Source organism: Suricata suricatta, chromosome 4 (genome assembly GCF_006229205.1).
Source record: "Suricata suricatta isolate VVHF042 chromosome 4, meerkat_22Aug2017_6uvM2_HiC, whole genome shotgun sequence".
Taxonomy (NCBI): domain Eukaryota; kingdom Metazoa; phylum Chordata; class Mammalia; order Carnivora; family Herpestidae; genus Suricata; species Suricata suricatta.
This window is the reverse complement of record NC_043703.1, coordinates 68,864,548-68,876,994: the sequence shown is the minus strand read 5'-3', so window position 1 is coordinate 68,876,994 and position 12,447 is coordinate 68,864,548. Positions and strand designations below refer to the sequence as shown.

General features: G+C 40.7%; 1 protein-coding gene across 1 annotated transcript in view; it reads left to right on the top strand.

Annotated features, from left to right (window-relative positions):
* Positions 1-12,447, top strand: part of LOC115290823 (WD repeat-containing protein 49-like) — a 96,190-nt gene that overhangs the window by 862 nt on the left and 82,881 nt on the right. The window contains exon 2 of the mRNA XM_029938625.1: positions 1,276-1,368. Coding sequence (XP_029794485.1) covers positions 1,276-1,368 — 93 coding nt within the window. The remainder of the gene's footprint in view (positions 1-1,275; positions 1,369-12,447) is intronic.

The following is a 12,447-nucleotide window of genomic DNA, read 5'->3' as shown; positions in this document are numbered from 1 at the left end:
TGGGGGGTTTTCCCTTCTCCACCTGCTCTCCTCTAGAGGCCCCTGGTTTCCTGGGCTTCAACCACTTTAATGAACAGTTAATCCAACCTCAGATAATCGAGGCTATTAAATACAATTAAATTTAATAATTAAAATATATTCGTTAATATATTAAAATGTATTTATATAATTAATATTTACTAAAAAACAATAAACCTGGGTGTATATATTCCACCCAGTTTGATTTTAAAAGCCATACTTGATAATTTAATTATCATGTCTTTGGGGCACCTAGGTGGCTCGGTTAAGCATCCAGCTTCGGCTCAGGTCATGATCTCACGGTTTGTGGGTTCAAGCCCCGCATCGGGCTCTGTGCTGACAGCTTAGAGCCTGGAGCCTGCTTCAGATTCTGTATCTCTCTCTCTCTGACTCTCCCTTGCTTGCACTGTCTATCTCTCAAAAAATAAATAAAAAGCATAATTTTTTTTTAATTATAATGCATGGAGCAGTTCAGAGATTGCACAGTCGCTTACGAGAGAATCTGAGCTGACAATTCAGAGATGAGGCAAGGCTTATGACACCAGGCAAGCAGGGCAGGTGAAAAGGAGGTGGGAAAGAAAAGACATTTCATGCTGAGGGAAAGACAAGGCTTTGGAATTTAGACCCTTGTTTGTTTTATGCCAACAGGTATTTTATGCTAACACTTACCGTCAGCTCCAAGGTAGACAGGCTAATGCAGGAGGGAAGGGGTCAAGGGTGCAGGCTGGAAAGGTGGGACATTAGGGGAGGAGCACCGAGTTAACTCCTTAGTCTACAAAAAGAGGCTCGGCTCTCCACTTGGTAGATCTTTATTATATGCAGTAAACAACAGTTCACATTTTGAGCCCTTAAGAAATCCCAAGTCCTGGACTAATCACTTTCTCCCACATCCTCTCATGTAACTCTCCTGAACACAGGCACTGTAGGATCCCCATTTCACAGATGAGCGGCTGAGTAGTGAGCCGGGATCTAACGCCCCTGCTGCTGGGGTCCCGAGCTCATATCATTGCAGCCTGTGCCAGCCTTCCGATGGAGAAGGACAGGACAGGCCATTTTAGAAGCAGACAGAAGAGATGTCCCCAGATGGTGGAATGTCGGAGGGAGACCTCAGGTTCAGCTAGAGGGGTTGCTCAGTATGACAGGTGTTCTACTGACCAGGGGTCTCTGTTTTGTGGAACCCGTGGAATATAAAGTGTGTTTTGCCAAAGTGAAATGAGGAGTTTAAGTTTACTCCAGCTGTGTGTGACCTTTGAACAGAAACCGTGAAATCCAGCTGTATGAACTCTCCAACCTGGAGCCTTACTGTCAGATTGGCGGCCTGGAGACTGTCCCTCTGAGACTGGACTACTGGTAAGAGCATCTCCAGAGCCAGGCGGGCCTCAAGGGGGCGCTCTCGCCTGGCCAGAGGGGCCTTTCGTCCTTTCCCCTGGGGCAGTTAATGCTCAGTTGTATTCCGGGCAGCCTGTGGTGACAGGGTCACACATCACAGTACAGCCCAGGAAGGGGGCAACCTTCTTGCATGGAATACCGAAAGGGAAGTCCAGAGACGTGAAATGATGTTTAGAGGCATGCAATTATGAATTAATCCGTGTTTTAAATGTGACTGGATTAATTTTCCTGAAACTCGACTCTGACCACGTTACTCTATTTTTTAATGGCTGCCAATTCCCTCTCCAGAAATCTCTACACCTTTCAGAGAGCATCCAACCCCCCTCTGCCTTTATGGCCTTCACCCCCACCCCCACCCCCACTGAGCCTGGCAAGCACCAACATCACCAGAGACCTCTCGACTTGGGGCAGGCATTGTCACCACCACGCTGCTCCGACTGCTGCCCTCTTCCCCCAAACATCCGTCCTGCCATGTTTCTTGAGCACCTGCTGTGCACACTTGTTGTTGGATGTAGGAATGTGCATGAATGAGACCCGATTCCCAGTGTCACAGAGTGAGTGCTTCCTGCTGAAATCCTACCATTCTTCATGGCCCTAACCTTGGTGGATTGCCCTGATTCTCCTCTGTACCCAAAAGCCAACATCCCCTGAAAGCTTCTCCAACCTTTGGATGTGATGGTCCCACATGTCACTGGGGCGCAGGTCCCAAGTAACTCTCAGGTGGCACCAGTGCCTTAGTCTCCGCTGTGTGCTCTCTGACACCTGAGAAAGGTGTCCAGCTGCCCAGCAGACACATAGCAGGCCCCCAGGAAATGAGTGTTGAATGACTAAGTCAGAGAACTCTTAGTTCAGTGGCTGAAAGGAGGCTCCAGTTTTATTTTGTCTTTCCTTTCCCCCTCTCCCTTTTTCTTCTCCTTATGAGATAGAAGTCTTTTAGATGCTCAACAAGTTCAACAAAATATGGCTTTCATTCAGTTCTCTTCTACCAGTAATTTTTATATTGAGAAATATGGAGAAAAGTTGATGGATTTAGAAGGAAGCAGTTGAAAAGCAATCTTGTAGCCAACTGGGTTCTCTTAGAAAAAAGCAAGGGAGAGGCAACCAGACCCACCTGGCCTTCTCGGGGCCTCTTGCATAAGGCAGCCTTCACCAGATGAGTTCTGGAGACACAAATATGCAGTCGACAACAGTGAATACTGACTGACGGCTGGTGCTCTCAAATCATGGCATCTGTCTCCTGCTGAGGGGATGGAGTCAGTGGTGTTGGCCACACACAAGTCCCATCAACAAACGGGGCTGTCTGTTGATGATGTAATTCTCTGATAGGCCCTCTTCTGTTTCAGGGCTGTCCCAGGGCACTAGCAGTGAGGTTCCAGACACTTCGCTGCTCTTGGGAGGTGGAAACTAGTTTTTTCCTTTCATTCTCCTTCTGATGTTTAGCTTTCAGACACACCCAACAAATAGCCAATTTGAAACAGCACTTATAACCCATTATAAGCCCCACAGACTGAGCATGGGGGGATGTTGGACGGAGATGACCCTATGGCACCCTGAAACCTCACTTAAGAGTTGCCGGCTTGATTCCTTGCTAAGCAACCAGCACATAAGCTTCGTATTTTATCTCCATTTCATCTCCCCACCCCCTCACACCCAGACCTAATCACTTAGAGCAATATTAGAACCAACATGGTATTTATCATAATATCCTGGGAGACTAGGGTTCTGGTAAGTACAATGAGAGCTAGTTACAGGGACTGAATGCTCCAGGGAGCATTAATCATGGGGTCTGAGTGCATTTGTGGGAGCACATTGTAAACTAATTGCCGTGTATGGAGCTCACTCTATCATTACCTTTAATATACAATTTCACATACAATACAACTTCTATTTTGTTGCTCTCACACCACTGTAGACACACTTTAAGGTATGTTTCAGCCTTAAAAATTTTTAATATAAAAGTAAAGCAATAAGGCAAGAGAAATATGGTTGATGAATGATAAATATATCAGCCTACTAGAACCTTTGGATCATAGAAGACATTCAATGACTCTTTTTTGTCTAAGCAAATAAGTACAGAAAAAATAAGTATTTTTTAGCTCCAGCTTGATCTACTGCTCATTTGTCTGATAACCTAGGACAAGACATTGCCCTCCTTGCACATAAAATAGACTGACAATAACAGAAGAAGAAGGGGGGGAAGATCCCACTTTAGTCAGGGATGTAACATCGTCTTACCTCAGATTTCTTGGAAGAAAATCTTAAGTGTTTAGAGCCTTTTATTAAAACAATATGTCAGTAAAAGACCAAGTAGAGATTGACTTTGCTTCCAAAATTAGAGACATTCCGCTTACTAGGTGTAAAAAAAGATGTTTGTATTTGGAATACTGCTTCTCATAAGATGAGCCCTGAAATATAGAATTAAAAAACAGTTTTCTCATGTTTGCACCCCAGTGGGAGAGGTAGACAACTAATTGATTGATTAGACAACTAATCAATCTTTACAACATGAGAATTAAGTGCTGGACAGAGACGTGTGTGAGGTAGGAAGACGGGGGTCCCACCTGTTTGACTGGAAGCTGACACCAAAGTCTTTGCAGGGGAGTGACCTTTGAACTAGGGGACAAATAGGTCGTGATTGGCCCAGGGACAGAGAGGACATTCCAGTCAATGGCAACAGTATGAGCATAGGTGGGGAGAGGGAGGAGTGAGAGATATTGAAGCTTTTGGAATGAAACTAACGTACTTTAGAATGAAAACATCTTTTAAGGAAAGAGGGAAAGAAAACATCAGGAAAGACAAGAGATTTGCTCATCTCTGCCCTGCTAAGCACTTGGTTTTGCATCATCAATTCTAGGTGGATTTTATCTTAGTAAATATTTAATAGCCTATTTGTACTCAGTCTTAGAAAAGGACATAGAACATTATATTGTATACTACAGCCAGCAATGTATTTTCATTTGTATAGGTCCAGCATGGTCAAATAATGGAAATTTCTTCTAATTCAACGCGTTCTATAAAATATACACAAGCTTCATATCACTCAGTTGGCTGAGTGTCCAACTGAGGCTCAGGTCATGGTCTCACAGTTTAGGAGTTCGAGCCCTGCTTCAGATCCTCTGCCTTCTCTCTCTCTACCCCCCGCCCCCACCCGCTCATGCTCACAAACACATGCTCTCTCTCTTTCTGAAAGATGAATAAATATTTTAAAAATAAATAAACAAATAAATGAATACACATGAAGCTCACAAAACAGAATTTTTGTAGATTATAAATTTGGCCACAAGAAATATATTAGACCAAACATATTTTTGACTTTTTATTTAATGTCAGCATTGCTTGCCTGATGTAAAAATACTCTGTGGATAATTTGGATGTCCATTTTAGAAGGCTTGGAATATATATATTTTTATGTTATTTTATTTTATTGTTATAAGAACACTTAACATGAAATCTACCCTTTTAACAAATTTTTAAAGGTACAATAGAGTATTGTTGACTCTAGGTACAATGTTATACAGCTAGATCTCTAGGGCTATATTCATCTTGCTTAAGTGAAACTCTATGGCCATTGACTCCTCCCCATTTTCTCCTCTCCCTAATTCCTGGCAACCACCATTTTTTTCCTTGATTCTGTGAATTTGACCACTTTCGATGCCTCATATACGTGGAATCATGAAGTGTCTCTCTGTGACTAGCTTATTTGACTTAGTATAAAGTTTTTCTTGCCTTTGATTTTGGAATCACATCCAAGAAATCATTGCCAAGGTCAATGACATGAAGAATTTCTTCTACCTTTTCTTCTAGGAGATTTATAGTTTCAAGTCTTATGTAAGTCGATTTTGAGTTGATTTGTATATGATATAAAATTTAATTCTTTTGTATGTGAATATGCAGTTTTACCAACTCCGTTGAATGAAGAAATTATCCTTCCCCTATTGTATATTCTTAATATACTTCTTGTTTGTTTGTTTTGAGAGAGAGACAGAGGGTACAAATGAGTGAGGAGCAGAAAGAGAGAGACAGAATCCCATGAGGCACAGAGAGAAGGAGATGGGGACAGGGAGAAAGAGAGAGAGAGAGAGAGAGAGAGATGCTCACCTGAAGTGGTACACATGTTTGCTTGTTTGTTTACCAGAAGCGGGGCTCATGCTCACCCAAAGTGGGGGGCTCAAGATGACCTGATGCAGGACTTGAACTCATGAACCATGAGATCATGACCCGAGCCAAAGTCAGATGCTTCACTGACAGAGCCACCCAGGTGCCCGTTTTGAAGATCAGTTGACCATATATGCGTGGACTCATTTCTGGGCTCTCTATTCTATTACATTGGTCTTCATGCCAGTAACCATACTGTTTTGATTGTTATAGCTTTGTAATATAGTTTAAAATTAAGACATGTGATGTCTTCAGCTTTGTTCTTCTTTATTGAAATTTATTTGGTAATTTGTGATTCCATATGAAGTTTTAAATTGTTTTTTCTATTTTTGAAAAATTGGCATGGGGATTTTGATAGGGGTTACATTGAGTCTGTAGATGGCTTTGGGTATTAAGCCTTCTAATCCATGCACACAGATACCTTTCCATTTGTTTGTGTCTTGTTTAATTTCTTTCATCAGTGCATTTTAGTTTTCAGTATATAAATCTTTCACCTCCTTAGTTAATCCTATTCTTAAGTATTTTATTCTTTTTGGTTCTATTTTTAAAGGGGATAGTCTCACTAATTTCCTTTTCAGATAGTTTATTTTTAGTGTATAGAAATACAGCTGACTTTTGCTCATTGATTTTGTATCCTGCAACTTCACTGAATTTATTATTTATGACTTTCTTCTTTAATGGAGTTTATAGGGCTTACTATATATAAGATCACAATGTCCACAAGCAAGAATAATTTTAATTCTTCTTCTCTGATTTGGATGTGCTTTCTTTCTTTCTTTCTTTCTTTCTTTCTTTTTTTTTTTTTTTCCTGTCTAATTGCTCTGGGTAGGACTTCCGGTACTGTGTGGAATAGGAGTGGCAAAAGCAGGCACTGGCCTTGCTACTTATAGTAGAGGAAAACTGTTGAGTTCTTCATTGTGAGTATGATGTTAGCATCAAGTTTTTCAAATGTGGCCTTTATTATATTGAGGTTCTTTCTATTTCTAGTTTGCTCAGTTTTTAACATGAAAGGGTGCTGAATTTTGTCAAATGCCTCTTCTGCATGTATTGAGACAATTGTGTAATTTTTATCCCTTATTCTGTTAACGTGGCATATCACATTAATTGATTTTCATATGCTAAATCATCATTTCATCCCAGGGATAAATCTCACTTGGTCATGGTGTATGATCCTTTCATGGTTTGCTAGTATTTCATTGAGGATTTTTGTGTTTATATTCATCAGGGATAATGCCCTACAGTTTTCTTTTCTGGCTGTCTGTGATATCAGTGTAAAGCTGGCCTTATAGAAGGAGTGGTACATCTTTTTTTTTTTTTTTTTTTTTTAATGTTTAGTAGTATTCACCATTGAAGTTATCTGGTCCTGGGCTTTTCTTTATGGGAGGTTTTTGATTACTGATTCAACCTCCATACCAGTTGTAAGCCTGGTCAGATGTTCTGTTTTTTCATGATTTAGTCTTGGTAGGTTTTATGTTTGTAGGTATTTCTTCATTTTTTTTCTAGGTTATTCAGGTTTTTTGGCATATAATTGTTCATTGTAGTCGTTTATGATTCTTATTATTTATATTCTATCCATTGTGATATCTTTTCTTTCATTTCTAATGTTATCTATTTGATACTTTCTGTTCTTTCTTGCTTAATCTGGCTAAAAGTTTGTGCATTTTGTTAATATTTTGGAAAAACTAACTCATGGTGTTGTTTTGTTTTATTTCTGTTCTAATATATCTTATTTCCTTCCTTCTGCTAACTTTGCACTTAGTTTATTCTTTTTTTTTTTAGCTACTTAAGGTATAAAGTTAAGTTGTCAATTTGAGATCTTTCCTTTTTTAATGTAGATATTTGTTGCTATGAATGTTCCCTTTAGCACTGCTATTACTGCATCCTATATGTTTTGATATGCTGTATTTTCATTTTCATCCATCATGAGGCATTTTTGAATTTTATTTTCTCATTTTTTATTTGTTTCTTTACCAAATGGTTACTCAAGAATGTGTATATGCCAAATATTGGCATATTTCCCAATTTTCCCTCTGCTTTGATTTCTAATTTCATTCTATTGTCATCAGAAAAAATATTTTGTATGATTTCAATCTTCATAAGCTGTTAAGACTTATTCTGTGACATAACAGGTGATCTTCTGGAAAAGATCTGTGTGTGCTTAAGAATATGTGTTCTGTTGCTCTTGTGTTAGATGTTCTATACATGCCTGTTGGGCCCATTTAGTCTATGGTGTTATTCAAGGCCTATGTGTCTTTATCTTCTGTATGAATATTCTATCCATTATTGAAAGTGAAGTATTGTTGTTTTTTACCATAATTGTATTTTTATCTATTTCTCCCTTCAATTCTGTCAATGTTTATTTTGTATATTCAGGTATTTTAATGTTGGGTACCTATACATTTATAATTGCAATATCTTCCTAGTGGATTGACCCCTTTATCATTACATAATATCTTTCCTTGTCTCTTGTGACAGTTTTTGACGTACCTGGATACTTTTTTAAAAATTTTTAAATATTTTATTTATTTTTGAGAGAGAGAGAGAGAGAGAGAGCGTGAGCAGAGGAGAGTCAGAGAGAGATGGAGACACAGAATCTGAAGACAGGCTCCAGGCTCTGAGCTAGCTTTCAGCACAGAGCCCGATGTAGGGCTTGAACCTATGAACCGCAAGATCATGACCTGAGGCAAAACTGGATGCTCAACTGACTGACCCTCCCAGGCGCCCCCTGGGTACTTTTCTAATACAAAGATGGCCATCCCTGTTCTCTTCCGTTGACCATTGCATGGAATATCCTTTTCTATTCTTTCACTTAAGCCCATGTGTGTCCTTAAATCTACAGTGAGTTTCTAGTAGACAGCATATAATGGGTATTATTTTCATATTCATGGATGGAGGAGTTTAATCCATTTAAATGAAAAGTAATTCTTGATAGCGGGTATTTATTATTGCCACTTTATTGTTTTCTGCTAGTCTTACAGGTCTCTTATTGTCTTTTCTTCTCTTGCTGTCATTCTTTGTGTTTTGTTGCTTTTTTGGTATTGATATGCCTTGATTCTTTTCTATTTCCCTTTTGTGTAACTTCTGTAGGTAATTTTTATGTGTGGTTACCATGGGCTTCCGTAAAATATCTTATAATGATAACAGTTACTTTTTAGCGGATAACAACTTAAGTTCAGTCCCATAAAACTACACTTTAACATAGTTCCACAAACACTTTATGTTACTGTTGTCACAGTTTATTTTTATTCATGCTGCTAACCTAACACAGTTTAGTTGTAGTTATTTATAATACTTTTGTCCTTTATTTTTATGAGAATTAAAAGTGATGTACCACCACTATTACAGTAACTCAGCATTCCACATTTGTCTGTATATTTATCTTTATCAACAAATTTCCATTTCTGGGATCTGAATGTACATTCCCTTCTCCAGATTTGAAAAGTAGTTAGCCATTGTTTCTTTAAAAAAAAAAAAAGCTTTTTGATGTTTATTTATTTATTTTTATTTTATTTTAAAGAGGGAGAGATAGAGCACAAACAGAGGCGCAGAGAGAAAGGGAGACACAGATCCAGAGCAGGCTCCAGGCTCCGAGCTGTCAGGACAGAGCCTGACACAGGACTCAAACTCATGAAACATGAGGTCATGAAGATAACAGGGCCAGTCAGATGCTTAACCAACTGAGCCACCCAAACATTCCAGCCCATTGTTTCTTTAAATGAGCTTTCTTCCTTTCTCTCTCTTCTCTTTCTGGAACTCCTATAATTTGTATATTGGCCCATTCGATGGTATCTCATTAGTCTCTGAAGCTTTCTTCATTCTTTATTTTTGCTCCTCTGACTGAATTAGTTCCAATGACCTGTCTTTGAGTTTGCTGATCTTTTCTTTGGCTTGAGCTGGTCTGTTTTTGAACACCGCTAGTAAGTGTTTCAGGTCAGTTTTATTCTCTTCAGCTCCATGATTTCTGCTAGATATTTAAAAAAAATATTTTCTGTCTCTTTGTTGAGATTCTCACATTGGTCTCTTGACCTTGGCAAGCATCTTTATGACAGTTATTTTGAGTTCCCTGTCAGGTAAGTCATATAATTCCACTGTATTAGGGTTAGTTCCTGGACATGTGCCTTGTTCCTTGGTGTGGAATATATTTGACTGATTCTTTATTTTCCTTGGCTTTTTGGGCTGGTGTCTGCTCATTAGACAAAGCAGCATCTTCTCCAGCCTTCACAGGAGAAGGTCCCCATGAATCAGCTTAGCCATGGATTTTGACTCTTTCCTTCCATTGGGAGAAGCTGAGAGTTGTAAAGTTTGGATGCTGGACACACAAACCAACCCTTTCCTCCCCAGGATGAAGCTGGGAGCAAGGGGGACCAACGTTTCCTGATCCTATGGCTTTGTGCCACAGGCAGAGATTCTTGGGAGAAGGTGTTTTAAGTCTCCCAACCAGCTCCAGTGAGCTTGCTTTCGTCCTCTTCCAGGATGCTGGAGGCTTTCAGTGAGTTTCTGGATTTCTCATGAAGGAGATTTGTCAGTGGATTGTTGCTGAACTAGTGTGTTTGTTGGGAAGAAAGGGGGTCCAAGGTTTCCCACCCCACCATTTTGTTGACATCACTTCAATGCATATTTTATTTTGTTATTTATTTGTTTACTTATTTATTTTTGAGAGAGAGAGAGAGAGAGAGAGAGAGAGAGAGAGAGACAGAGTGCAAGTGGGAGAGGGGAAGAGAGAGAGGGAGACACAGAATCTGAAGCAGGCTCTGAGCCCTCAGCACAGAGCTGGACACGGGGCTCAAACTCACAAACCTTGATAGCATGACCTGAGCCAAAGTCTGGCACTTAACCAACTGAGCTACCCAGGCACCTCACAATGCGTATTTTAATTAAATGTTGAAGGAGACTCACTCTGGTAGAATATTAGTGAGTCGAGCCCTGTGTCAGGCTCTGTACTGTCAGCTCAGAGCCTGGATCCCGCTTTGGATCTGTGTCTCCCTCTCTCTCTGCCTCTTCCCTGCTCACTCTCTATCTCTCCCTCTTTCAAAACAAATAAATAAATAAATGAACATTAAAAAAAATTTTCATGAAACAATGGCTAAATACTTTTCAAATCTGGAGAAGGGAATATACATTTAGATCCCAGAAATGGAAATTTGTTGGTAAAGGTAAATATGTAGACAAGATGGATTGGACTGAGTTCAGAGAGACTGATAGAGTATTGCAGAAATTCAGGTGCCTCAAATTCATCATCTGTAAAATGGGTTTCTTTGGAGGATTAAATGAATGAATAAACATAAAGCCCTTGAACTAGTGACTGGCATATAATAATTACTCAAAAAATAGTAGCAATTATTATTATTATTATTATCCATATGACAAATGCTGACAGTAACCAACAGAAGCTGAAACAACAGATGAGGTGATTCAAGTCTTTCAGAAGGCCATGTAAACTGGGCTTGTTACTGGTCGGAGGTGCAGGCCTGAGAGCCCCAGAACAGAGGCCGCTCCCAGTCTGAGTCGCTGATGGAGTCTTTCACTACCACTCAGGGACTAACACAGGCACTTGGTTTTGCTCAGTTTTGGGGAGGTGATCATTAAGATCCCTTCCATTCTTTCCTCCTTCCCCCCTTCCAACACCGTGTCTATCACAATAAAGGAGAAGAACTGGGATAAAGGAGAGGGACACAGGAGAGGGTCTCAGAACTGCCACCTGCTTCACCTCTTAGCTCACTTGGGAATCTCAGATCCACTGCCATTGCCTGCCAGGCTTTCCTCTAAATCCTTTCCTTAAGTACTGAAGACCTCAGTTCCAAATAGCAAACATTTGCTAAGCTTGTTTATGCACCTGTCCTTGCCGAAGTCAAGTGATGAGTAAGGAATGAAGATTAAAGGAATCAAAGGAGAGAGATGTGAGTGTAGCCACAGAAAAACCACTCCGCACACCAATGGCGCTCACTCCACATTCGGGGCTGTGAAGCTCAAGCGGTCCCTTGAGACCCCAGGCAGCCACCCCCAAGTCCAGGGCACACTCACTGCAACCTTGTTCCAAGTATATAATGTCATTCTTTCTCCTCTCTCCTCAAATCCCCGTCAATCCCCTCCCTTATCCTCTCCTTCGCTAATGACCTGTTTCTTACCTTACTGTGAAAATTGAAGCGGTCATGTCTGCAGGCCAGGGAACCCTTCAGTGTACAAAATAGGTAAGATTTTCTGCCCTTAACAGACATTTCCATTCAAGGGGTGGGGGGGGGGTAGATTGACAACAAATAATAAACATTATAAATATGCAAATGAGACAGTATTGTTAGAAGGTGGTAAGTGCTCTGGACAAAAGAAAAGGTAATGCCAAGGACGTATGTGTGTACATGGATAGGAATGGAGACGGCTGTCAGTGGCAGTATTAAGGTGGTCAGAGGTGGCTTCGATGAGAGGTGACATTCAAACTAAGACCCAAAGGAAACAAGGGACTGAGCCAAGGAAGCCAAGGGGATCTCTGGGAGACAGCAGCCCAGACAATGAAGCAGTGAAGCAAAGGTCTGTAGGGAGACATGCCTCCTCTGCCCACACATTCAAGGACTCACAGCAGCCTGTCCCTGGTCCTCTGCTGTGCGCCCATGACACCATCGCTGCCAGGCTTTCCATTACGATTTCTCCCTGGTCTTAATGCAAAGACCTCCTAAGAGGCAGGTCTTTTCCCTCTTCTGAGTCTCCATTGTATCCAGCTCTGTGACATATACCATTTCTCCTTCCTTGGCTTCTGCTCTGGTGCTCTGTCTCTGGTTCGCCTACTCTGACTGCTCCTCCCCTTCCTTCCTCCTCACCACTCCCCCCACTTCCATACTGAGAGCCCCTCAAGGGCTACGCTTGGACTTCTCCTTATACCATACTCCCTCGTTA